General features: G+C 35.0%; 1 protein-coding gene across 1 annotated transcript in view; it reads right to left on the bottom strand.

Annotated features, from left to right (window-relative positions):
- LOC108360908 (glutamate synthase [NADH], amyloplastic) overlaps window positions 1-26,123 on the bottom strand; it is a 149,652-nt gene that overhangs the window by 56,871 nt on the left and 66,658 nt on the right. Inside the window, exon 8 of the mRNA XM_017613371.1 lies at window positions 9,053-9,186. Within this exon, the coding sequence (XP_017468860.1) occupies window positions 9,053-9,186 (134 nt within the window). The remainder of the gene's footprint in view (window positions 1-9,052; window positions 9,187-26,123) is intronic.

Below are 26,123 nucleotides of genomic sequence, written 5' to 3'. Positions count from 1 at the left end.
CAATTCATTTCCCCTCGTATCACTGTATTGTGGAACTAAATAAGGGGCTAAAGCTGCCTTTACAAGGGTCGATTTCTGTAGACTGGAAAATCGACTAGACAAAGCATTTACATTTTACGGTTGAGATGTCATTTATACGGGTCGATTTTGCATGAACGACAAAAATCTACCTGAAAATCGACCCGTGTAAAGGCGCCTTAATACAGCGAGCAATTATCATTAAAGTTAAAATGCCTTGGTTGAAATTAATAAAAAGTTATTTCATTCTTTCTTTACCGGGACAATTGTTGCATCGGTGGGCATCGACGCAATTACAGAACTTTAGGCAGAGCAATATTTTTCGATCGGGTTCAAATCGGGCGATTGTGAGGGCCTATTCACGAATTCAAGTGTATTTGCAAAGTTGCTGTAGCTCACCATTTTTTTTTTATAAAGATAAGAAATGCACATTTACTACGAAAACTTGATTTTTACTCCCATTTTTGAAGTCCGAACCCAGCAAAGAGCACTCGATGAAGGTTAGTGATTAGTATTGCCAAGTTTTTGATTTAAAAAAAGCACCGAAACACTGGAAATGGCGTAATTTTCCCACAAAAAACAACAAATTTGTGTTGCTGTGTTTAATGGTATTTTTGCATATAAAGCTGTATGTTCAAATATTTTAAGTAATCACGCATGTCACTTGTAAATATTTCCAACTATGCGCAGTTAATTTAATTAGCAAAATGTTTTTTTTTGTTCGTAAAACAATTTGCAAAACTTTACTTGGTTACTCTAGCGGCTTTATTTTCATGCAATTGCTTCCTTTTGTACAAATGCGCATACTCTAGCTGAGCAGAATATTCTATGAATTCCGTTATAGAGACTGTGTGAAAATATTGCGTTTGGATTATCTGGGAGCATATTATCCAGAGGAGAAGCTCGGCCAAACGCTGACATATGTGTAAGTCAACGGATAAAGTTTTCCGTACGTTTGGAATGAACAAAATAAATACAATGTCACCATAGAATCACGTTTTTATTATAAAACTAGATCGCCCTTACCCGCTACGCTCAGTGTATGAAATTTCTACGTGCTTCATTGAGTAAAATTTATTTCAAAAAAACTCAATTAAAAAACAGGAGGTTTAAAATTTGTTTAACCATATAATATAAATATTTTCAAACAAAAACTTTTTTTGTCATACTTTTTCAATTAACGTATCCCCTGAACTGAATTTGGATTTTAAACAGATGGAAACCTCCTACATGTAATATTGAAATGAAGCCCTTCGATTGATACCCATATTATAATAAATCATTTAAAATATTGAATAGTTTGAATTTAACCTTTTAAAAAGATGGCAACCTATGCGATACATATTCAAAACCATTCGCAAAGCTCGAAAACGGCCGAACCGATTTTTTTGAAATTTCAGACACCTGCCGCAGATGCCCCAAGGATGGTTATAGGCTAAACAAAATTTCGAGCGTGGCACCTCCCATCCAACCGATTTTTTCATATTGCATATCCCTGGAAGTGTTCATGGTAAAACACTGGAACTTGTTCCGGCGATATATGAAATCAATCTTATACTCATGGAGAAAAATGGGCTATTTTTTTTTGTGTGCTTTTGAGTGCCTCTCAGGATAGTGTAGTTTCACAATTTCACTTGCCAGTTGGCGCTGGAGTTTAGTTATTACTAAAGATCTTATTTATAATCCACTCTGGCTAATCGCCAAGTTAGAAAAAGTGCCGTGAATATCAGATTAAATCGATCTGCTGCACCACTGAGTATATCAAACTCCTGTGTGTTATGATTGGCCCAATGGATGTGTTTTGACAGTATTAAGTATTATGCGTTGAAGCTTCATTCGGACACACCAGGGTTGAGTTGTGCAGGGGTAAATCTCAAATCACCACCCATAAATTAACCGCCAGGACCATTGCGCGTCTTTTACTGTAACACTTAATTTAAAATAATTGAATTTAGTTTTTAAAAGGGTGGCAACCCTTTGAAATACTTAAACATTATTCACAACTTTCAAAATAAAGGATTCTTAACAATATTTCGTAAGGCAACCATATTTTAATTCTTCAGATAGCTTGCGTATAATTAATTTAAACTTGACTTTTCAAACAGGTGGCAATACTTTTCAAAATTTATTCGAACTACAGCTTTTTTAAGCCTCTTGACATCCATTTTTTAATGTAATTTTGAAATAAATAACTCCCTTAATTGAAGTTAAATTTGATTTGTTTAAAGGGTAACAGCCCTCATAAATGAGTAAATAATGATTTTATATATCTCCATACAAATTTCCAGTAATATATCCAAAATATTTCCTAAGTAATGCAATATGAAAAAGTCCGTTTGTATTGGAGGTGACACGCCCCTTGTCTAATCAATATTAAGTCTATCCTATATTTTAAGTTGGGCTAAGGACAGCAGTGTACAAAATTTCGTGATGATCGGTTGAGTAGTTAAAGCGTGAAAGCGTAGCAAACAAACAAACTCACTTTCGGATTTATAATATTATAAGTAAGTAGTAAGGATTACCTTGAAAAGGGCACCAAAGAACGAAACAAGCGCTAAACTAAAAAATGTTCGCGTTTTAATTCCCTAAATACACTTAATTTATTGCGAAAGGCACAAAGTTGGCAACAATTATATCGATGTCAAATTTGCTCATATACAAGCATGGACAGAGAGTGAGCGCCTGCTTAAAGAGCGTAAGCATTACATGCGTATACATGCGAGAGCGTAACAAAGTGAACGCAAAATCATTCAAACGTAATTGGCACACTAACACAATCACACTTTCAGCTTGCTTTTCTTTTCCATTTATTGGGCAGCATTTAGTATGATTTTTTCGTTTTTCTTAAAAGCTGGAAACAGTTCTTAAAAATGGTCAACATAGGAGTGTACAATCCTAATGACCTGCAGTGAATAAGTTAATAATATTTTTAGAAAATTTCGAATATGCAGTTTTGTAGCCCATTCAATTATAGTGTAACAAAGTGCAAGTTTCAAGTGAATCTAAAATAGCCCTGATTTTTGAAATTTTTTTATTGACGGTGCTGCGCATTTCATTCCATATAAAAATTTTGTCGAGCATATTTTGTAGGAGAGAAAAGGCACAGTACCATCACCAAAAAAATTGTCAAAAATACTCCAGAATGCGTGTGCAGTGGCTCTCATTGGTATATGTACGTGTATTAGTAAGACTAGCGGAGCACCCGACGTCATGCGGGGTAAACAAATCAAAATATAAAACACTAATACAAATATTCAGTTCAGCATAATTTAAAGGAGACGAACTATTTCCTTTGTTTACATTAAGGCATCCATAGGCGATACTTTTACCTTTATCGTGCTTTAACTAATATATACTGATCATCACTTGTACTACAAATCTTGTTCCATTATTAATATTAGGTGGATTAAGGTAACGATAAAATTTCTAAATTAAAATTAAGGCAAGGTTTCACAAAAAAAAAAAACACGCAGTATTAAATATCCGAGTTATCTAATAGATGGATACATATATGTATATCACCCTTTTATAAACTCATTTATATATACTTTACTCTGAACACCTCCCATAGATATCTATGTCTAAATACCAAATTTAAAGTTCGTGCGACTTATGGTTCCGAAGTTATACCTGATAAAAAATTCCACGAATATGGGATGCGCCACGACCCCTTTTACAAACTCGTTGATATATACCCTCCTATAAGCACCTACCATTGAAATGTCCGCATATTAAATTTCAAGTTCATGTGACTTATGGTTCCCAATTTATGGCTGATTAAAAATTCCACGCCTACGGGATGTGCCACGCCCCCTTTTATAAGCTCATTCATATACAACTTACTATAAGCACCTACCATTGGTATGCCTGCATACCAAATCTCTAGTTCGTGNCTAGCGGAGCACCCGACGTCATGCGGGGTAAACAAATCAAAATATAAAACACTAATACAAATATTCAGTTCAGCATAATTTAAAGGAGACGAACTATTTCCTTTGTTTACATTAAGGCATCCATAGGCGATACTTTTACCTTTATCGTGCTTTAACTAATATATACTGATCATCACTTGTACTACAAATCTTGTTCCATTATTAATATTAGGTGGATTAAGGTAACGATAAAATTTCTAAATTAAAATTAAGGCAAGGTTTCACAAAAAAAAAAAACACGCAGTATTAAATATCCGAGTTATCTAATAGATGGATACATATATGTATATCACCCTTTTATAAACTCATTTATATATACTTTACTCTGAACACCTCCCATAGATATCTATGTCTAAATACCAAATTTAAAGTTCGTGCGACTTATGGTTCCGAAGTTATACCTGATAAAAAATTCCACGAATATGGGATGCGCCACGACCCCTTTTACAAACTCGTTGATATATACCCTCCTATAAGCACCTACCATTGGTATGCCTGCATACCAAATCTCTAGTTCGTGGAACTTATGGTGCGAAGTTAAGGCTGATAAAAAATTCCACGCCTACGGGATGTGCCACGCCCCCTTTTATAAGCTCATTCATATACAACTTACTATAAGCACCTACCATTGGTATGCCTGCATACCAAATCTCTAGTTCGTGGAACTTATGGTGCGAAGTTAAGGCTGATAAAAAATTCCACGCCTATGGGATGTGCCACGTGCTTTTTACAAACTCTTTTATATATACCCTCGTATAAGCAACTATCATTGATATGTCTGCATACCAATTTCAAGTTAGGTAGGCTTATGGTTCCGAAGTTATAGCTCATAAAAGATGCCACGCCTATGGGATGTGCCACGCCCCCTTTAACATATATACCCTCCTATAAGCAGTTACCATTGATATGTCCGCATACTAAATTTCAAGTTCGTGCGACTTTTGGTTCCGAAGTTATAGCTGATTCCACGCCTATGGGATGTGCCACGCCCCCTTTTACAAACTATGAGCACCTTCCATTGAAATGTTCGCATACCAAATTTCGAGTTCGTGTGACTTATAGTTCCGAAGTTATAGCTGATACAAAATTCCACGCCTATGGGATGTGCCACGCCCCCTTTTACAAACTCGTTTATACATACCCTCCTATGAGCACCTAACATTGAAATATCTGCATACCAAATTTCGAGTTCGTGTGACTTATAGTTCCGAAGTTATAGCTGATACAAAATTCCACGCCTATGGGATGTTCCACGCCCCTTTTACAAACTCCTTTATATATACCCTCCTATAAGCACCTACCATTGATGTGTCTGCATACCAAATTTCAAGTTCGTGAGACGTATGGTTCCGAAGTTATAGCTGATAAAAAATTCCACGCCTATGGGATGTGCCATGCCCCCTTTTACAAACTCGTTTATATATACCCTCGTATAAGCACCTACTATTGATATGTCGGCATACCAAATTTCAAGTTCGTGTGACTTATGGTTCCGAACTTATAGCTGATAAAAAATTCCACGCCTAAGGGATGTGTCACGTCCCCTTTATGGATGTTTAAAAATTTTACTTGTCTTTACTTAACTCAGACATGGGGTTAATGTAAACAAAGAAAATAGTTTGTCTCCTTTAAATTATGCTGAACTGAATATTTCGTCCTTTAAAGTATAAAACCGCGTATCGCCATTCTGCAAAACCGCGTAACTGACATTGGCTGCCAAAAATTGGATTTGCTGACACAAGCTCTTGACTCAATCCTTATCCATTCGTCCTGAAATATACTAACCAGAAATGCGATTGCTTTATAAAAAAGAGAACCATTTTGAAATATGATATGATATGTTTTTACCCTCTAGAAAATAATTTCTACAACTTCACATACGCGGTTTTGCATTTTGCTGATACGCGGTTTTGCATTTTAAACGACGATTTGTATTACTGTTTTATATTTTGAGTTGTATACCCCGAACGACATCGGGTGCTCTGCTAGTATATATATATATCTATTTCATGATCCACTGATCGGATCTAAACCAGATTAGTATGGGACCACCTCTGTGACACTACCTTTCCGATGCAAAATTATCGCATAACTTTGGACCACGTCAACCGATTTCGATAATCCTTTTTGCAATAGAAAGGTAGTGTCTCAGAAGTGGTCCCATACTAATTTGATCTAGATCCGATTATTGGATCATGAAATATATATACATATATATAGATATTTTTAAGTCGGTTTTATTTTTGCTAAAAATTACTTGTTGATTTTAAATTTTTGCAGATGCAAAGGGGTTCTTTTTTACAAACCTCTCTATATTTCTTTCAAGAACTGCAGATATTTTTGTTTTCCGTCCACGTGTTTCCACTTTTGGTTTATATTTTATTGCATTTTCCAACATTCTTTTAGAACATTTCAACGTCTCGGCTATTTTCCGGTACGAAAACCCTTTATTGTGAAAGTGTTTTATTTGTTCTCTAAGCTGAAAAGTGCAATGCTTTCCTCTGCCCATTTTGAGTGACTAAATTGTAGTGTATGATAAATTGTTTAGCATATAACTAAATTTCATTTTATATATAATACCTTTCGTTGTTTATAATATCTAAAATCCACACTATTTCAAAGAAACTTTTACGTAAATGTCCGCGTCCCTATTATTTCACACACGCCAAAACGAACTCACTTCACAAAATGATCAATAATTATGAAACGACGCAAAATATTTCCACATTCACAAATCCGTTGAGCCGTTCTTGAGTTATGCGATAACAAACGAACAGCAATTTATTTTTATATGTAAAGATTTTTGTCGAGTGGTGGCAAACCTCTTCAAATTTTTTTGTTTATTAAATTTGTTAATGCATTCTCAGTAATGTACATTATTGCAGCTTATGTAAATTAAATTCATTTTTTGATATTTGAAATAAGTGGTAACACATTCATTTTTCTTTACATTCATTTTACAGAGAGAAACACGCAAAATCGAATGGTGGCAACCTCTCCGAAATTTTTTTCTGAATTAATTTTTTTATGCATTCTCAGTGAAATAGCGTTATTGCGGCTCATTTATAATTATTATTTTTTTTTAATATTGCAGATATCTAGCAACATAATTTTTCCAATTTTCTTCTTACAAACCTTCTACAGACAGAAAGACACAAAATGAAATAAAAACGAAGCAAATCCGTTGAGCCACTCTTGAGTGATGCGATAACACATAAAAGCAATCCATTTTTATATATAAACTTTTTTTTCGAATGGTGGTAACCCTATCCAAATTTTTTTCCGAATTAATTTGTTATGCGTTCTCAGTGAAATGGCATTATTGCGGCTTATTTGTATTTTTTTTTCTGATATTGCAAATATCTGGCAACACCATTTTACCAGTTTTCTCTTTACAAACCTTCTACAGATAGAAAGACACAAAATGAAAGAAAAACGAAAATCCGTTGAGCCGTTCTTGAGTGATGCGATAACACACGGACAGCAATTCATTTTTATATATAAAGATTTTTGATGGCTCAATGACTTGGGCTTTCTCATGTATTTTTATTAATACAGGAGAATTATATGTATATATATAAGAATAACGATAAGTTATTAACATTCTCTACTACTATGAGATGTATGTCTTATGTTCTTTGTTACAGCGAAATCTAGTAGACCCAGAATCTATTTCCGATTAGTGGGCTTTCCANGAGTATTATCATCGAGAAAAATACTATCTGTTTTTCTTTTACACTAATATACAAAACGATAACTTTAGAATACTCTGTTGAACAAGAAATACTAACAATTGCAGTTAAATTTTTTCNCAAACGAACAGCAATTTATTTTTATATGTAAAGATTTTTGTCGAGTGGTGGCAAACCTCTTCAAATTTTTTTGTTTATTAAATTTGTTAATGCATTCTCAGTAATGTACATTATTGCAGCTTATGTAAATTAAATTCATTTTTTGATATTTGAAATAAGTGGTAACACATTCATTTTTCTTTACATTCATTTTACAGAGAGAAACACGCAAAATCGAATGGTGGCAACCTCTCCGAAATTTTTTTCTGAATTAATTTTTTTATGCATTCTCAGTGAAATAGCGTTATTGCGGCTCATTTATAATTATTATTTTTTTTTGATATTGCAGATATCTAGCAACATAATTTTTCCAATTTTCTTCTTACAAACCTTCTACAGACAGAAAGACACAAAATGAAATAAAAACGAAGCAAATCCGTTGAGCCACTCTTGAGTGATGCGATAACACATAAAAGCAATCCATTTTTATATATAAACTTTTTTTTCGAATGGTGGTAACCCTATCCAAATTTTTTTCCGAATTAATTTGTTATGCGTTCTCAGTGAAATGGCATTATTGCGGCTTATTTGTATTTTTTTTTCTGATATTGCAAATATCTGGCAACACCATTTTACCAGTTTTCTCTTTACAAACCTTCTACAGATAGAAAGACACAAAATGAAAGAAAAACGAAAATCCGTTGAGCCGTTCTTGAGTGATGCGATAACACACGGACAGCAATTCATTTTTATATATAAAGATTTTTGATGGCTCAATGACTTGGGCTTTCTCATGTATTTTTATTAATACAGGAGAATTATATGTATATATATAAGAATAACGATAAGTTATTAACATTCTCTACTACTATGAGATGTATGTCTTATGTTCTTTGTTACAGCGAAATCTAGTAGACCCAGAATCTATTTCCGATTAGTGGGCTTTCCAGGACATGTCACATCTAATTTATTGTGTTTGTTTATAACGGTTGGATTAATGAGGTGTGATCCCCCTAAACGTATGTTTTGGGTTGCAATCTCCTCCAGCCAAGAACCTATTGCCCAAGCTTTTTTCCGTGTGAGTTTGTGTCTCTTACTGATTCTTCATTGTTTCAACAGGCTGAGCCGTTATAAATATCCCAAAAAATTATATATAATACAAAGCTTAGAATGGAGCTAGAAATTAATACCAGCCATTGAAATATCTTAAAAGGCCATCTAAATATGAGCGGATGCAAAGGATAAAGTTTTGTTTTTGAAAAATCATTTTAAATACTTAAACAAAATAAATATTCGAATAAATAAACTTACGTCTTCTGCCAACATGAAGAAAAAGTTCACAACATGCTCTGGTTTTCCTGTAAACTTTTGGCGCAGTACAGGATCTTGTGTGGCGATTCCCACTGGACAAGTGTTTAAATGGCATTTTCTCATCATGGTACATCCTAAAATTGAAATTTAAAAACTAATTTAATACAACTCATTAAATAAAAGATAAATCAGAAAGGTATTAGCAGTTTGTCTAATAGAAGCGGCAAAATTAAAACATACATAAATGCCGACCCTAAAAAAATTTGAGCACATCTAAGTAGGCCGACCTCATCTTATAGTAGATTTTTGATGCTGATTTGAAGTGCATTTACAAGATTTTTCTACCACGTTCAGTTTTTCAGTGTCAAAAAAAGGCAAAAATGGCAATTTAAATTTTTTTTTAAGTGAAACTTAATCGAGTTCGGAGATGGTTGCGTTAAACATTTAACACCATATCATAAAATCTGTAGCGTTCGTTCGATTTTCAAAAACGCAGGGTTCATATTAAGGGGCTTGTACTTTGGGTGTGCAACATAGCTCTAGTTCCATGTGGCAACCCATGTTAGAAAATCGCATTTAAAATTTATCTGGCGCAAATGGTTGTGTTAAATATTCAACACCAAGTCACTGAGTTTTTTGAAGTGTAACTTCTTAGTCGAGTTTGGAGATGGTTGCGCTAAATATTTAACACCAAGTCATAAAATCTGTATCGTTCTCTCGAATTTCAAAAATGAGGTGTCACATGAAAGGCCTTGTAATTCTGGTGCGCTACGAAGCAGTAGTTCCATGAAAGGAGTTGCCACATGTTAGAAAATCGAATCCAAAATTTCTATGCCGCAGATGTTTGCGTTAAATAGTTAACACGAATTCATAAAATCTGTATCGTTCATTCGATTTTGAAAAATAAGGTGTCAAATGAAAGGGCTTGACCTGTAAATGCGTAATTTGATTTGAGTTTTTTAGACGGTTACCGGATATCAAATTCAAATTATTTACTAAAACAAATAAAGTATCCCAATATGGGTATCAAATGAAATGGTTTTGAATAAACGGTATGATGAAGATAAAGATAAAGATATAAAGATAAAGATATAAAGATAAAGATGAAGATGAAGATGAAGATGAAGATGAAGGTGAAGATAAAGATAAAGATAAAGATAAAGATAAAGATAAAGATAAAGATAAAGATAAAGATAAAGATAAAGATAAAGATAAACATAAACATAAACATAAACATAAACATAAAGATAAAGATACAGATATAAAGATACAGATATAAAGATAAAGATAGAGATAAAGATATAAAGATAAAGATATAAAGATGAAGATATAACGATATAAAGATGCAGATATAAAGAAACAGATATACAGAAAACGATATAAAGATACAGATATAGAGATACAGATATAAAGACACGGATACAAAGATACAGATATAAAGATACAGATATAAAGATATAGATATAAAGATACAGATATAAAAATATAGAAATAAAGATACAGATATAAAGGCAGGATATAAAGATAAAGATATAAAGATAAAGATATAAAGATAAATATATAAAGGTAAAGATATACAGATAAAGGTATAAAGATAAAGATATACGGATAAAGATATAAAGATAAATATATAAAGATGAAGATGTAAAGATAAAGATATCCTTCAGAATCAGAATTCGAGCTTGGCTTTAATAATGGAATGGCTAACAGTACGTCTTCTTCCGTAATCGAAAAGGATGTAATAGTTGGTAATGATGCAGAAAGAAATGTAGGTGATGCGACAATGTCGTGTTTTTCGTAAACTTTTTGAAAAAATTTTGCTAACAAATCGCAAGAATCAAGCGTGTTATCGGAGATAATACCATCATATTCTAAGCGAGTTGGAAAGCCATTTGTTTTCCTTCTGGAATCAATAAATTTCCAAAAACTAGTCGGATTGGATTTCAGATTCATTTCTACGTTGTACATATAGTGCCGATATAAGAAGTTATGAAGACAATCAAATTCTTTCCTTAAACGAAGAAAGTTTAGACGACTGGCTTCAGAATTATTTAATCTCAATTTTTTAATAGCTTTATTTTTCCTGTTCCTTAAATTGCAAAGTTTTGAATTAAACCACGGTGGCTTATTACCAGTCGTACATCGTTAAGTCCCAAAATATAATATATATACATATACTTATATGTATATTAGGGTGGGACGAAAATCTAATTTTTCTCAAATCCCTTGGTAATAGTGAATATATATTGCGTCATGAAGTAAACAACAAGCCTGCAAAACATTAGTATTTTATTTTAGTTGTAAGAGCCCGCGCATTGACCGCGAAGTGACCCACAGCACACTAGTCAAATAAGACCGATTTCTGTTAAAAATTCAGGGTTCAGCAAAAAGGTTTGTTGCATATTATTCGATAATGAATCCGGTAACGCAAATGATAATGTCAAATATCATTTCTCGCAGCCCTCTAGCTTATCTTTAATCTCAAAGTTATCTGTTTTCAATAAAATTTTAATTGTTCTCTTGATAATTGCACTGGCCTATAGTCAAAAGATGTAAAAAACAGAATTATTATTTCTGGCGGTCATTTAGGTCGCTTGTTCCAAATATTCTAATCTTTTTTTAAAATTAGCTATAGTTTGCGAGTTTTTGCAAATTTAGGAACAGTTTCGGTAACTCTAATAGAAAAGCCATAATTTTCCACCATCGTGGAAAAATTTTGTTTATGCAAATGAGTATGGAAACACTGAACAGGTACAACTTCTAGAAACAATAATTAGTGTACTTATGTTTATGCATACAATATAAAAATTGCAAATATAGTGAGATAACAAAAAATTTTGTTCAACATTTTTTTTATTTTAAAATAATTTGTTTATAATCTGAACGATTTTCATCATATTATTATCATAAATCAGTAACAGTAAGTCTCGACTTAAATTTGGTAATTATTACGTACCGATCGAGTAACATTTAGCAAAGCTATATTTGCAAAAATTAAGTGGATCTCCAGTTTTTTTCTTAAAAATAAATTATATTCAATTGTATAAATATTCTTTAAATGAAAGAACCGGATTACAGAAAAGTGTGCCACTGAGTGACTTTTTCGTTCAAGCAGAATGCAAAGCAATATCGTCCAATCGGAGAGTCCTTAAAAAGGATTTCCCACGATATGTTAAAGACTATTGCATTCATCTACAGTCACTTTTTCACACAATGGAATTAACTAAAATATTTATGTATACCTAAAACTTATTGCACATCCCCTACTTTCATATAACGGCAAATTTAGAAACCGCGAAGTATGTGCTTCTTCGGTGACTAATGAAACCATTCCGCACCAATTTTCAAAACTGCATAAATGGACTTAAAATGGGCATTTCCCGCCATAATTGTACTATGTTAATGTATTTAAATACTTATATGCTTGAAACTACTATTAACTTATCAACCGATTCCTTATCTCTGACAATACATGTTTGACTTCACTCACCACGATCTTGAAAACTGACCAAATCGGCGTTACCAAGTCCAGGGTCATTTTAATATTATATAACCATCCGAAAATATTAAAACGTTTGAAATAAATCTCGTCTCACTTTTTTGTATTTTTCTCCTAAAAACGTGTAGACTTATTGCAAAATGATAAATGAATGTGAGGTACTAAACTTAATAGCCTTTAATTTGATATATCGCCCTGTTTATAAAAATTGACGCATTCCATAGATGTTACAAGCCAAAGATTCATTTTCAAAATTCATACACTTTGATACGATTGCGCGGGCTAATGATAAGTTTTAAATTAATCTTTCTTGTCCAATAACAACTGGCTTAGACCTAAGACATCAAAATATTACTATTACAATACGGCCAAATGCCTTTTATTTTCCCCCATACAAAATCGTCCCAGCCTAATGTATATGTATAGATATTATAAAATTAAGTCCCAAAATGGCTTTTTGCAAGTTAAAGCTTAGCTGTCTGGGAAGGATAATTTCAACATTATTTGAATGAACCTATAAAAAGTGCGTGTCAATATGCCAAAATGTGCTAAAAAATCTTGAAATCGTTTTTAACCCTGTTATAAATCAAAAACGAATACATCGATTGAAATATTCCTTCCTTGCAGTTAAACTTTGAAATGATTACTTACGTTCTGCAATAAAAAATAGTTAGTTATATTCTAATATAACACAAATTTGTGAAACAAAAGTGATACTATTTCAAAAAAAAAAGACTGTTTGTGTATATGTTCGCTGTGTGCTAAATGTACCAAGCTGCGTTAAGCGGGAAGAAGCAGGCAAAGCAAAGATGCGTAAATGTGTGCGCTTACGCATGTTCATTTGTTTTATCGTTAGTGAATATGTTCGCTGTTCGCTAACTCCAGTAAACACAAATAATCAAGCAAAGCTAAAATTAACAAAGTATGCTCTCTGATTTCTCTATATCAATGCTGACCACACCAACACAGTCTCATTTTCTCGTGGTATTAGTGCGTCGCGCTCAGTTATGGTTATAGGTATAGTAAAATAATGGATCGTGGAAGTTTTTAGTAACTAATACTATTAGTTTATAGAAACTTTCAACTTACTTATAAATATTATTCGTTCAGTATTTTTGCGTATAGACCAGCATTTAAATTTCTATATCGATTTATTTAGATAGAAACAAATTATTCTAAAATATGGCATGCAATTTGTGCAATTTCATATTAAAATCATGGAACTTATTACACAATTATTGAACTTTGGTCAGCACGCAGTTCATTTAATATTTTTAATAATTATTTAAATGACACGGCATAAAATACAGATTGCTTATACTAATACGGTTATGCCTACGAACCGTATAACGGATATTGCGGCTTGTTGAAAGTTCTTTGAACAATAAACTCGAGTTCTTATATAGGGTCGCACTATTTGGTGTTTGAATAGTCGCAAATGCATGCAAACATCAATCTAAGAGAAACACACCACTTTTTGCTTTGGGTTCTTTTGTAAATTTTCTACACAAAATGTGGCAAGCGCGTGCTAAAATTATGAAGAAAAACAATCCACAGCCGAGCATGATGTTACCTTGGTGAAATTTGTAATCTGAATCGAAATTCGCTGTTTTCCTTCTGTGTACGTATACGAACTACGACGTTGGCGTTGCTCGCGATCAAAAATTGCCCATCTCTGCTCTATATGCTGACTTTTTCTTTTGTTGCTCACATGGGCGCAGCCAGGTGAGGGCCCAGGCTTCCTCCCCCTCCTAACTTCCGAATTTTTGCCTATATATTCGAAAATAAAACCAGGAAATGCTAGCTCGATAATTTAAAAAGTGGATATGTGGATTATCCGGTTCTGTATCAAGAGCGAAAATGGATGGAACGGTAAACTAACAAATAAATTTATAGTTCAATTGTTTATTACTTTGTCTATAGGCTCGTGTCTTCTAAACGTACATCGAAAGTTTTGTATCAGAGCATTAATCTGAGATTATTGATAAAACTATAGATCGGTTTGGTGAAAAGCCAAGACGTTTACGTCTTAAGTAATTACAGAAAACCAACTGTGATAGACGGAAGGCACACTTCCAGCGTATACGTACACTACGAGGGCCAAACATCGACTCGAACCACTATATTGATGCAGCTAATGTACGCACCCGCCTCGGGGCGGGTGCGCCTAATAATGCAAGGAAAGCTCAACGTGGCCACTCGACTTTCACACCTGCTGTGAGAGAGCACTATTCAACATAGCGACATACGCGAGCAGTGTAACCATATTTCCCGCTCATCACTGGTACGATGAGGAGAGTCAAGAAGCTGCAAATAAAAAGGTGCCGCATACACGAGCATGCTTCGATCGGGCGCAACGAGAGCCACGTGGAACCGTTATAGGGACTGAAGAGAAAAACTATACGTATTTGCCGCAATAAAAAGAGAGAAGTCGAAATACGTGAGTGCGAAGAGCTTGAAATGCTGGCCGACAGAAAAAACACCCGAAATTTTTAGCAGAGAGTCGAGTGACTTACTGCCGTCCCTAAAGTTGCGCGCCAAGCGCCAAACAACTGTAAAAAATCCTCATACCCGTACAATTTGTATGGAGCATCCCGCAATAACGTGGCGCTAACGCCGAGCAAATGGAATTTTCATTTTTGACAGGGCGTTAAGTGTTGAAGTTGGATGCAGAAAATGACAGGAAAGAAAAAGGACAAAAAAAAAAGTGAAAGAAGAAACAAGAATAAACACGAGAGGAAATGCGAAAACGTCGCGTTGATATGGGGATAGCGCGCGCTGACACTCGTTGACAATGGAAAACGCAACGTTTAGCGCTCCAGTTTAGGGACACCAGTTAGGGAAGGTTTCAGGACTCCTGTAGGAACAATAATGGCGACCTAGTGAACGATGACCAGAACGTACTCAAGTTATGGAGGGAACACTTTTCGACCCTATTGAAGGGCAGCAGCACTGACAGAAGTGAAGAAGACGAACTCGAACCCCCAGTCAATGACGATGGAGTCGATATCCCAGCGCCTGACTATGACGATGAGCGATTATGCTGAGGAAAAGTAACAAAGCTGCTAGAGCTGACAGCCTGTCAGCCAAGCTATTCAATTACGATGGCAAGGAGCTAATAAGGTGCGCTCTTCCCAATCGACAAGAAAGGCGACCCCGCCATGCGTGCTAACTATTTTATCGAGCGTGTTGTGTGAAAGACTGAAGCCTCTCATTAACGAACTGATTGCGCCTTACCAATGTGGCTTCAGATTACAATTGAGGAGGACATCTCCGAGCCGTTTGATACCTGTCGAGGTTCCAGACAAGGTGACTCCCTTTCGTGTGATTTCTTTAATCTGATGTTGGAGAAGATAATAAGAGTCGCAGAACAGAACCGCTCAGGCACAAAACGGTACAAGAGCGTACGATTGCTGGCGTATGCCGACGACATCCACAATTATTGTTACAAATTATTATTTTTTCTCTCTCTCTCTCTTTATTTACAATATGTCGTTTGACAATGAGTAAATGTGATTATATATTGATATATAAGATTGGCGCTGGTGCCGCATATGCAATTTGTCCATTAAGTAGATTAAAGGCATTTCAAAGGTAACATACATAGATAAGTTACTTAACAATTTGATAATTATGTTATTAATATTATTTACAAGTCAGTTAATGTAATTTTTACACATACTAAACTTAAGATCTGAAGGGTAAGTCTAAGGGATGTAGCATTCGCAGTCGGCGCGTCTCTTCTCTGTTATCTAATAAGTTTATTGCGTGTATGTTGGGGTGGCAGCTGAGTCGGTTAACATAACTCGTACTGTAATTTTTTATCTCTTCCATTATCATAGGTATTTTAAGGTCTTTATGCAAATAACAATTTTTTATATACCACGGAGCGGTCACAATCAGCCTAAGTGCTTTCGACTGATATCTTCGCATTACCTCCACGTTGGATTTACTAGTGGTACCCCAAAATAGAATTCCATATGTCCAGACCAGTTTTAAAATGGATTTGTATATAAGAACTTTGGTTTTAAGGCTGAGTTTTGACTTAGGACCGAGTAACCAGCACATTTTTCTAGTTTTGATTTTAAGCCGCTCACGCTTAGCTTTAATGCGTTTTTGCCACGTCAGCTTCTGTCTAAGTGCATCCCGAGGTACTAAGTGCTATTGCATTTTGGGATGATTGATTGATTGAGGCTGACGCTGGGGCAATCTCCAATTCTCATGGTGAAAGTAACATGTGCTGATTTTGTGGAATTTACGACGATGCTCCAATTTCGAAGCAAGGATTCAAGTTCGTTTAGTTGTTTTTGAACAATTTCAGAAGCTTCTTTTGCAGAGTAGGAGGAAGCAAGAATAGCAGTGTCATCTGCATATATAGCAACAGTGATGATTTCGTCGATTATTATTGGCATGACAGCAGTGAAAATTGTGTACAGTGTTGGACCGAGTGGTTGATTGTGGGAAACCAGTCTTAGCTTCGTATATATCTGATGTGTCTTCATTGATTTTTACATAGAAATGCCTACAGTGTAAATATGACCTTAGCAATATGCAGAGTGGTGCCGGTAGTGCATTTTTTATTTTAAATAACAAACCCGCAAGCCACACTCTGTCAAAAGCTTGCTGTATGTCTAGGAACACTGCAGAACAGTACTTTTTCTCTTCCAGGCATCTAAGTATGGTCTTCGCTATTCGATGGCATTGCTCCGACGTTCCATGCAGTTGCCTAAATCCAAACTAATGGTCTGGGATGATAGCAAGGCATTCAAAAACTGGCAATAGTCTTCGATGAAATATTCTTTCAAGTATTTTCGAGAATATTGTCAGGAGACTTATTGGTATGTAAGATGATAAGTCGTTCTCCGGCTTGTTTGGCTTTGAAATCATTATGATTTCAGCACAGTGCCACTGCATAGGAAAGTGGCTCAGCCTAAGGCTACAATTGAAGATTAAGACTAAAAATAGCAGACACTTTTTGGGTAGTTGTTTAATTGTCCAGGCATCGATGTTGTCTGGACCAAGCGCTTTAGAATTTTTCAACAGCGATACTTCTGCTTGCACCTCAGATAATTTAACGTGAGATAAGCGTCTGTCCATTTGACACGGGTAGTCAAGATAGGCCTCTACACTCTGACATTGGTTGTTACTATTAAGGGAAAACTGTTCAAAAGTGCTTTTAAGATGATTGCCAAATGCATCGGCTTTACTTTTGTCGGATCTACACTAGGTTGTTTGCATATTTCACTGGTATTTGTCGTTTTGGTGAACGCTTTAAATAGCTGGTAGCTTTCCATATGTTATAATCATCATTTTTATTTGGCTCGACATTCTTAAGAAATTCTGCAATGGATTGTTCTTTCAACCCTGGTAGCTTGCATTTTAATTCTTTGATTGCTTTGTTGAGTAATGTTTTGTCAGCTGGACTTCTGCTATTTTGCCAGATTCTTCGAAGTCGTCTCTTATTTCGAGCTAGCTCCAGTAGTAACTCCATCTGAGTATGATACCTTAGTACTTCGGTGTGGATTGGTCGATTTATTAGTAGCTGGGGAAGCTAGCTTCGTGTATTTTTTGAGTAAAGTTCTCCACTGCATCATCTAACTCCCTGATTGAATTTATTTCCATGTTAAGGTTTAAACGAGATTCTAGCCAAGATTGAAAAAAAGGTACATTCGTCCTTTTATTTAGGGCACGCTGATTACGAGATGTGACAAATCTGTTACAAATAAGAGTTACGACTCCATACTATTCAACGCGACGCGATGGTGGAAGAGGAAGGCCTACTGCGATGGAAGGACCAAGTGGATAAGGACTTGGCTTCACTTGGCATTTACAAAAAGGCGTCAGTTTGTACAGAAGAGAAACGACTTGCGTACTGTTTTGGACTCGGCCAAAATCGAGTAGGCGGTTATAGCGCCAAATAAGAAGAGGAAGAAAAACTTTGGGCGTCCCAGATGCATTTGCTCAAGCGAGGCATGGACTAGACCCATCAGCAATGTATGTCTTGTCTGGCAAAAGATTCAGTTGGTTATTTTCATATAACTTGCGGACTTTAGCTTTCACAAATTGGATAGATATGGAACATTGTACTTTCTCTTAAAACAAAATCATTTTTTTTTTTAATTCAAATTTTGTGTGTGTGATATGCACAAACAAAGGATGGTGTAGATATTGAGGTTAAATTGTTTTTTTAAGTTGCTTTTATAAAGCTTACAATGCTTTGCTTTAGAGATTTGCATTAATCAATGAATTGCACGTATTGAGGATTGTGGTTACCGTGTACGCACTGTAAATACTTTTCATCGGATAACTTACATGGGATAAATTAAGTTACGAACAATTATAAGGCTCAACCTATCAAAAGCGCGTTTTTAGACCTTTAAGTATGCATATTTTTGGTGCTTCAATAGATCTATAAATTTAGCAATCACACAGTGTTATAATCCCAACGAAATCCTTGACGGTGGTACCGGGAGGGTACATGACGGTAGGAAGTGCTACATATCTCTGAAAGTGTGCATGGTAGAGTTTTGGAAATTGGTATGGAGATATACGAAATCAATCGCATACCCTTGGAGAAAGATTTTAGCTATTGTAAAAAGGGGTGTGACACCTCCCATACTAACTGAATTTTTCATACTGCTTATCTCTGGAAATTTTTTGGTAGAGTTCTAGAGTTTTGTATGGAGATGTACGAAATAAATCGCATACTCTTGGAGAAAAATTGGAACTATTGGAAAAGGGGGCGTGGCACCTCCCATATAAATCGAATTTTTATACTGCATATCTCTGAAAGTGTTCATGGTACAGTACTGGACCTTCGCATGCAGATATGTATATAGTTGAAATCAAGCCCATACCCATGGAGAAAATTTGGGCTATTTGAAAAGGGGTGTGAGGCCTACAAACGTACCGACCTTTAGCTATCTTTGAATGAATTTTTTTTATTCTTCTGTAGGTGTGTTTGTGAGTGAAATCCTCCTAAATGGTTGTACGGATTTTAACGAAACTTTTTGTGTATTTGAGTGGGTCTCTGGATGGTTTAGTTTCACAATTTAATCCGACAGTTGGCGCTGTAGTTGAGTTATTACTAAAAATCTTATTTATGATCCGATTTGGCTAATGTTTTAAATATGTATGCAATACTATTGCAAAAACGTGCTGCCAAGTGGTGCTGAAGTCGAGCTATTACTAAAAATAGCCAAGTGAGAAAAGGGGCCGTGAAGGTCAGATTAAATCGACCTGTTGCACCATTGAGTATATCGAACGCTCCTGCGTTGCAATTGGCCCAATGGATGTGATTTTCCAATATTATTATGCGTTCAAACTTTTAAGGTATTTCGTCTGAAATAAGTATATGTATATTGCATTTCTGTAGAACAATGATTCGCACCCATTTTGAAATTGCCACCTACTATACTGTAAAGCTTCTAGGACATTCACTATAGAACCGGGTCATTGTTGCCGCCAGGGAGTGAAGAGGAAAAAATTTATTTCGCTTTGCGAATAACCGTGCTATGAAATGCCGCACAACTGGAGAATTTCAAGAACGGATATAACACTTTCCTTAGGTTATTTAAAGCGGCAAATGACCACCAAACCTTAATCTTAGCAGACAAATGTGCCAATGAAAATCGTAAACGTGAATTGTTGGTGAAAATGTTGGACCAAAAAGTTTCAATAAAATATATAAAAATTTTGGGAGGGACGAAGTTCCGATATCGACCAAACATGATATACACATTGAGCTTGGCCTCCTTAAGCACCGTGTTGATTTTTTAGATCAGACAAACATTATTCCCCCTGAAATATAACTAGCCTTGAGTTTTTTGAAATTACCGTTATGTGGGTGGAGCACGTGGTTTTTGTCCGATTTCAAAAAAATCCCACACGGTGCTTAAGGAGCTAAATGAGTATATCAAATTTGGTCGAGATCGGTCAAGTAGTACGCATATGGGTGTTTCCATGCAGCCGTACGCGATATTCGTACGCTTATAGTGTAACATAAATCTCTCAAAAATAGAAGTTACTGAAAAACAAGATTACGGTTATGATGCAACCCAAGGGTACTATGTTTGAGAAAGATATAAGCAGCCTCGAAACATTGGTGTGGAAAATATCCGTTCAAGACAAAGTGACAACGTACGCGACAAAAAAAGAAGTGGTTTTGAGGCACATATACATACATATATGCGAAAGTCTGCGAATCATGGGAGTTTTTCTTTTCTTTAAAAATTCCTAAACTAAGCTAAATAATGTACCTTTACAGTCCTTCCATTTTTAATAGAAATTATCTCTGGTTAGTTCTTATTAAAAAAAAAACATAATAACGTACGCGACAAATTTTTTCCCCATACAATATTTTTACTAGTAATACATACTAAATTAAATTTTTAATTTGATTTTTTCAGTTCTTCTCTCCACCGTTTCGCGTTTTCAAAACGTTTTTTCCGCCATCTGAATACAACATTTAAAGTTACAAAGCCGTTTGAATTCATTTTCTTGCATTTTCGGTTTACAGTTTCATGGAAAGACCCATATATGATATAAGTGGCAGGTTCCACTGCTCAAAAAATCTGCACGTCCGGTACATACACACATATATCTTCAAGGCCGTATTNTTTACAGTTTCATGGAAAGACCCATATATGATATAAGTGGCAGGTTCCACGCCCATTTTCCTAAAATTTTATCAAAAATATTTTTTTTTTCATTGTATACATCAATTTTGAGTAAATATTGATGAACTCCTTAGCCCCACTGCTCAAAAAATCTGCACGTCCGGTACATACACACATATATCTTCAAGGCCGTATTTTTGCTTAAATTGATTAACTTCAAAATTTTTTAAGCAATTGCATTGGATGAGGCATCAATTTATTCGAAAATAAATTACTTTTTTAGATAAATACCACAAATTTGGCAACTTTCGTAGAAATTTTTTAAATTAACGATGATCAAAGTTCAAAAAATTAAGAAAAATAGGGGCTCTTAAAGTAAAATTTAACCGATGAAAACTCTAAATTGATTTTAAAATCGGATGGAAAATAGTCACGATATTAATAGATAAGTGCATCAAGTACGAAAATACAGTTTTTTTTGGTATAAAAAATGGAGGGTTCAGGAACTATTTTCATGTTGTACCCGACCATACCTACAACCTATACTAGGTTTTGTTTCGGGTGTATTTCATGACTTTTTTTGTAGCACCGTGTAATCTTGCGAACGCCAGTTGAGATTTTCATGAAATTTTGTTTTAAAAATAGCTTTCAGCAACCACCATGGGAAGGACCAAAAAATTTACTTTTTTCCGGTAGGTGGAACAGAGACCGATCTATCAGGAAAAATCTTATTTATGGTGCGATTTCCTTGAAATTTGGCAAGTATATGTCTGGATTACCATAAAGCTCACACGATCTTCAAAAGTAACACAGCTCAAAATTTGAAATTTTAGAAAGGATTTTAACTCTCATTCCAGCACATTTGATATATCTTATTCGCTTTTCAGCATTAAGAAGCGATACTCCTCTCTCAAGAAATGATTGACTAACATAAATACAAAATAATCAGCTGATGAATTTGGTTCTGAAGCTGATAAGTTTTAGATCTCGACACTTAACAAACTCCTGCCTTTCGTGACTCGTCGCAAAAATTTAAAATAATGGTTCCGTACGTCATCCGGACTGCGCCCTTCGAGCGGATGGGCGGGAAAGGAGGGTAAAACCGTTGGGATTAATATTATTACTAGTATCGCCAAGTTGTCGAAATTCGAAATTTTTTCATACACTTTAAAATTTTGCTTGTCACCAATATTGACTCCTCTATGCGAATGACGATTTTGAAGTCCACAACCAAACAATTTAGTAGCTTTCGAAATTATACTGAGAAAGGAACCTAAATTTTCATTTATAAAAAATATGCATACATATGTATTTGTACGTATAGATAAGATACCTAACGCTTCCTCACTGAGTAATATGTTAAACAAATACCAATTCAAACTATATTACACTGAGAGACCCATGAGTAGTTAAAACGAAATTGCCAACGTCTGCATAAACTCCTCTTTCTTTTCGGTGGAGGTTAAGTTACTCGAAGGTGTAAAACAAAATACACACAGAACATCTACAACCCAGAGCGTAAATAACTGCCTCCAATTTTAGGGCGTTAGCACAAGCGGTTCTAGAAATAAGCGATATCAGCGTTTCAGTTTTTATGGGAGGTTCCACGCCCCCTTTTCCAATATATACTACTTTTCGCCATAAGTGCGCTACTGATAACATATGTAGCTGTGTAAAATTTAAGGAAGTTGGCGTAAGTGGTTCCAGAGATAAGCGATATGAGAAATTGAGTTTGTAAGGGAGGCGAAATGCCTGATATCATATGTTGCTGTGTAAAATTTCAGGACGTTAGCATAAGCGGTTCCAGATTTAAGCGATATGAGAATTTCAGCTTGTATGGGAGATGTCACGCCCCCTTTTTCAATACCTACCACTTTTTGCCATAATCACGTTATTGATAGCGTTAATAGCTGCGTCCAACTTTAGGGCGTTAGCACAAGCGGTTCCAGAAAAAAGCGACATCTGAGTTTCAGTTTGTACGGCAATCTACCACTTTTCGCCATAAGTACGCTACTGATAACATATGTAGCTGTGTAAGATTTAAGGAAGTTGGCGTAAGCGGTACCAGAGATAAGCGATGTGAGAAATTAAGTTTGTATGGGAGGTGACACGCCCCTTGATAGCANTGCCATAAGTACGCTACTGATAACATATGTAGCTGTGTAAGATTTAAGGAAGTTGGCGTAAGCGGTACCAGAGATAATCGATGTGAGAAATTAAGTTTGTATGGGAGGTGACACGCCCCTTGATAGCATATGTTGCTGTGTAAAGTGTGAGGACGTTAGCATAAGCGGTTCCAGAGGTGAGCGATGTGAAAATTTCAATTTGAATGGGAGGTGCCACGCCACCTTTTTCAATACATACTTTTTTTTTTAAATCGGTTCCAGAGAAAAGCGATACGAAAGTTTCAGGTGCGACGCACAGTAGGCCCCTCATACAAGTTAGACGGAAACAAATATTTTATTGCTTCAGATGCTTAGATTTATAGTAAAAAGGGGCCATACAAAAATTTACTTTGATCAAGGATCGATTAGATGACACCAGAGGTCCCATGAGGAGGCTTTGTAGCAAAAACGGTAGAAGGTATCTGTATATATACATAAATACGCCACATTAAAACTTTTAACCCCCTTTTTTGGGGGCACCGTTCGCTTATATGTGCAATACTTCAACTTCAATTAGCTAAATGAAAGCCCAATACTAGATCTTTGATGTTTTTTCCCAATAATCGTATTCATTTACTCTACCAAAAGAATATAAAAATCGGTATAAATATGCATTACTTTATGACAAAATAATTTAAGTGTACAATTATGTTGAAATTTTCGTAGAAAATATTTATATGTGCAAAGAAACAAGTGTTAGGTTACTGACTATTTTAAAAAAATGTTTTAAAGATAATTTTATTTGTTAGAATGGGATTGTATTTCTATTGCACAATTTTATTTGATTTAAGGTTTGCGGCATATATTTTACCGATATTTTGTAGTAAAATTTTTATTATTTCCTCCTATCTGTAAAGTTTGGTTTATTTAAGATTCAACACAGTATCATTTTGTTTTGAATAAGTAAAAATCTTGTTGAGAAGTAGATCTTACATAGCCCCAGTGGTATTAAAGCCCATATTTGAAGCTAGTTACTCTAAAAGAAGGTATTTTGTTCCTTGAATAACAATTTTGTTGTTCGCACGGTATGAATAGCAACGTTTTACCGCTGGAAATTTCAAATATCTTCGGTCGAAATGAGCTAAAAATTTGCCAACTTAATGCTCAAAGAATGTTTCTACTTCTGGATATTAATTTTTCCCATAGTGAAAAGATTTTATTTGTTTTCCAAAGCTATATGATTTTTACTTTAATTCAAAGATCCCTTTCGCCAAGAACAGGTTTGCCGTAGAAACCGGATGACCTCCAAGTTGNCCAAAGCTATATGATTTTTACTTTAATTCAAAGATCCCTTTCGCCAAGAACAGGTTTGCCGTAGAAACCGGATGACCTCCAAGTTGTGGTGGGCATCTGAATCAATTATATTGATGTTGTTTTCATTACTGAAAATAGCGTTTTTCAATTCTTCCTACAAAATTTGTAATTTTTGTAAAATGCTAAAATAGCATTTCGTCCCATAGAGTGGACTGTGGTTTAGGGATTTATTTCTTCACCCTAAGTACCAAAACTGTGTTTATTAGTTGCGTTCCTCAACTTTTCTGGGTTAAAACCTGTAAAACTGTCAAAAGGCAAACGAAAGCAGAGAACCGAGTATGGGAACGCTTTCTGGTAATTTCCTGTAAATTCTTGCAACTTCTTGGGAGTTAGGGAATGCAACTATTACTTGTTGTTAGCTTGTACTTGTGGCAGAGAGATTGAAATACATTTCAATTTTTACGGTAAATCATGCTGTTCGTAGTAGCTAACTTTTAGATAAGTCATTTTCACCAGTCTTTTGGGGTTGAATAGGGCCACCAAGCATATTATTTCCATAGTCGTCGGCATTTTTAAAGAAACTTCTTATTATATTCTGCTGTCCGATTACTTCAGCAGTTAATTAACTAATTTTCATGCCACAAAAATTCTTTCCTGTTATACTTCGGGGCTCTTCTTCAGATAGTTCAATGCCTCGGGATATTATGGGCCCATAATATAACTAGGGGAAACAATAAAACGGTTTTTATTATGAAAATAGCTTCTATATGTTTAAGCTTTTACCACAGTCATTGGTCTAGATATCTGTTAAAAATTTTTAACACTGGATCAGGCGGAAACTGAATAGTTCATTTTGCACATATAACACTGTAGGTAAATTTTACGGTTTTGAAATATCACAGCTAAACGGCCAAACACGGAAACTCAATTTTGGCCTCTAGATTACGATGGCGTTTTCAGAAAATCCGTATCACGTAAAAATTTTGAGATATTAGGGGGGAAAGTTTAGAGTTCTTAAAGTGAATTTTTCGTAGTTTAAAACACTGTGCTCAGGTTTTGAATTTTTTTCTGGGCAAAGGTTTTGATAACTGATCTTACTTAACTGGGATCTTTTAAATTCAACGGCGTCCTCCGTTTTTCCAGATTGGCTCTAGTTTTCGAGATAACGGTGCTTGAAAATCTGCTTAAATTTTAGGTTTTTTGATAATAATTACCTCAGTTTTAGGGTAATTTTACTAAAATTTTGCACGTGACTGTACTTTGATATTACCTTAGCTATTTCTGAAAATCATGGAAATCGGTTCACCATAACATATAGCTCCCATACAACTGATTGCTAAGATATGTGGTTTTGCGTTACAACTCATATTTTATTTCATAATATTTTTTTATAATTATATTCAACAATTTATATTGAGCTCGAGGCCATTTTTTAAATGAAAATTTATTGTGGAAAAGCAACAATTTGAAAAAATGGTAGAAGTGATAGCTATTTCGGAAATCACCACATTTCCTCATCAGACTTCTTTCAGTAG

This window comes from Rhagoletis zephyria, unplaced genomic scaffold (assembly GCF_001687245.7).
Source record: "Rhagoletis zephyria isolate East Lansing unplaced genomic scaffold, Rhagoletis_zephyria_1.1 Rzeph_scaffold_00652, whole genome shotgun sequence".
Classification (NCBI taxonomy): domain Eukaryota; kingdom Metazoa; phylum Arthropoda; class Insecta; order Diptera; family Tephritidae; genus Rhagoletis; species Rhagoletis zephyria.
This window is presented reverse-complemented; position numbering and strand designations above follow the sequence as displayed.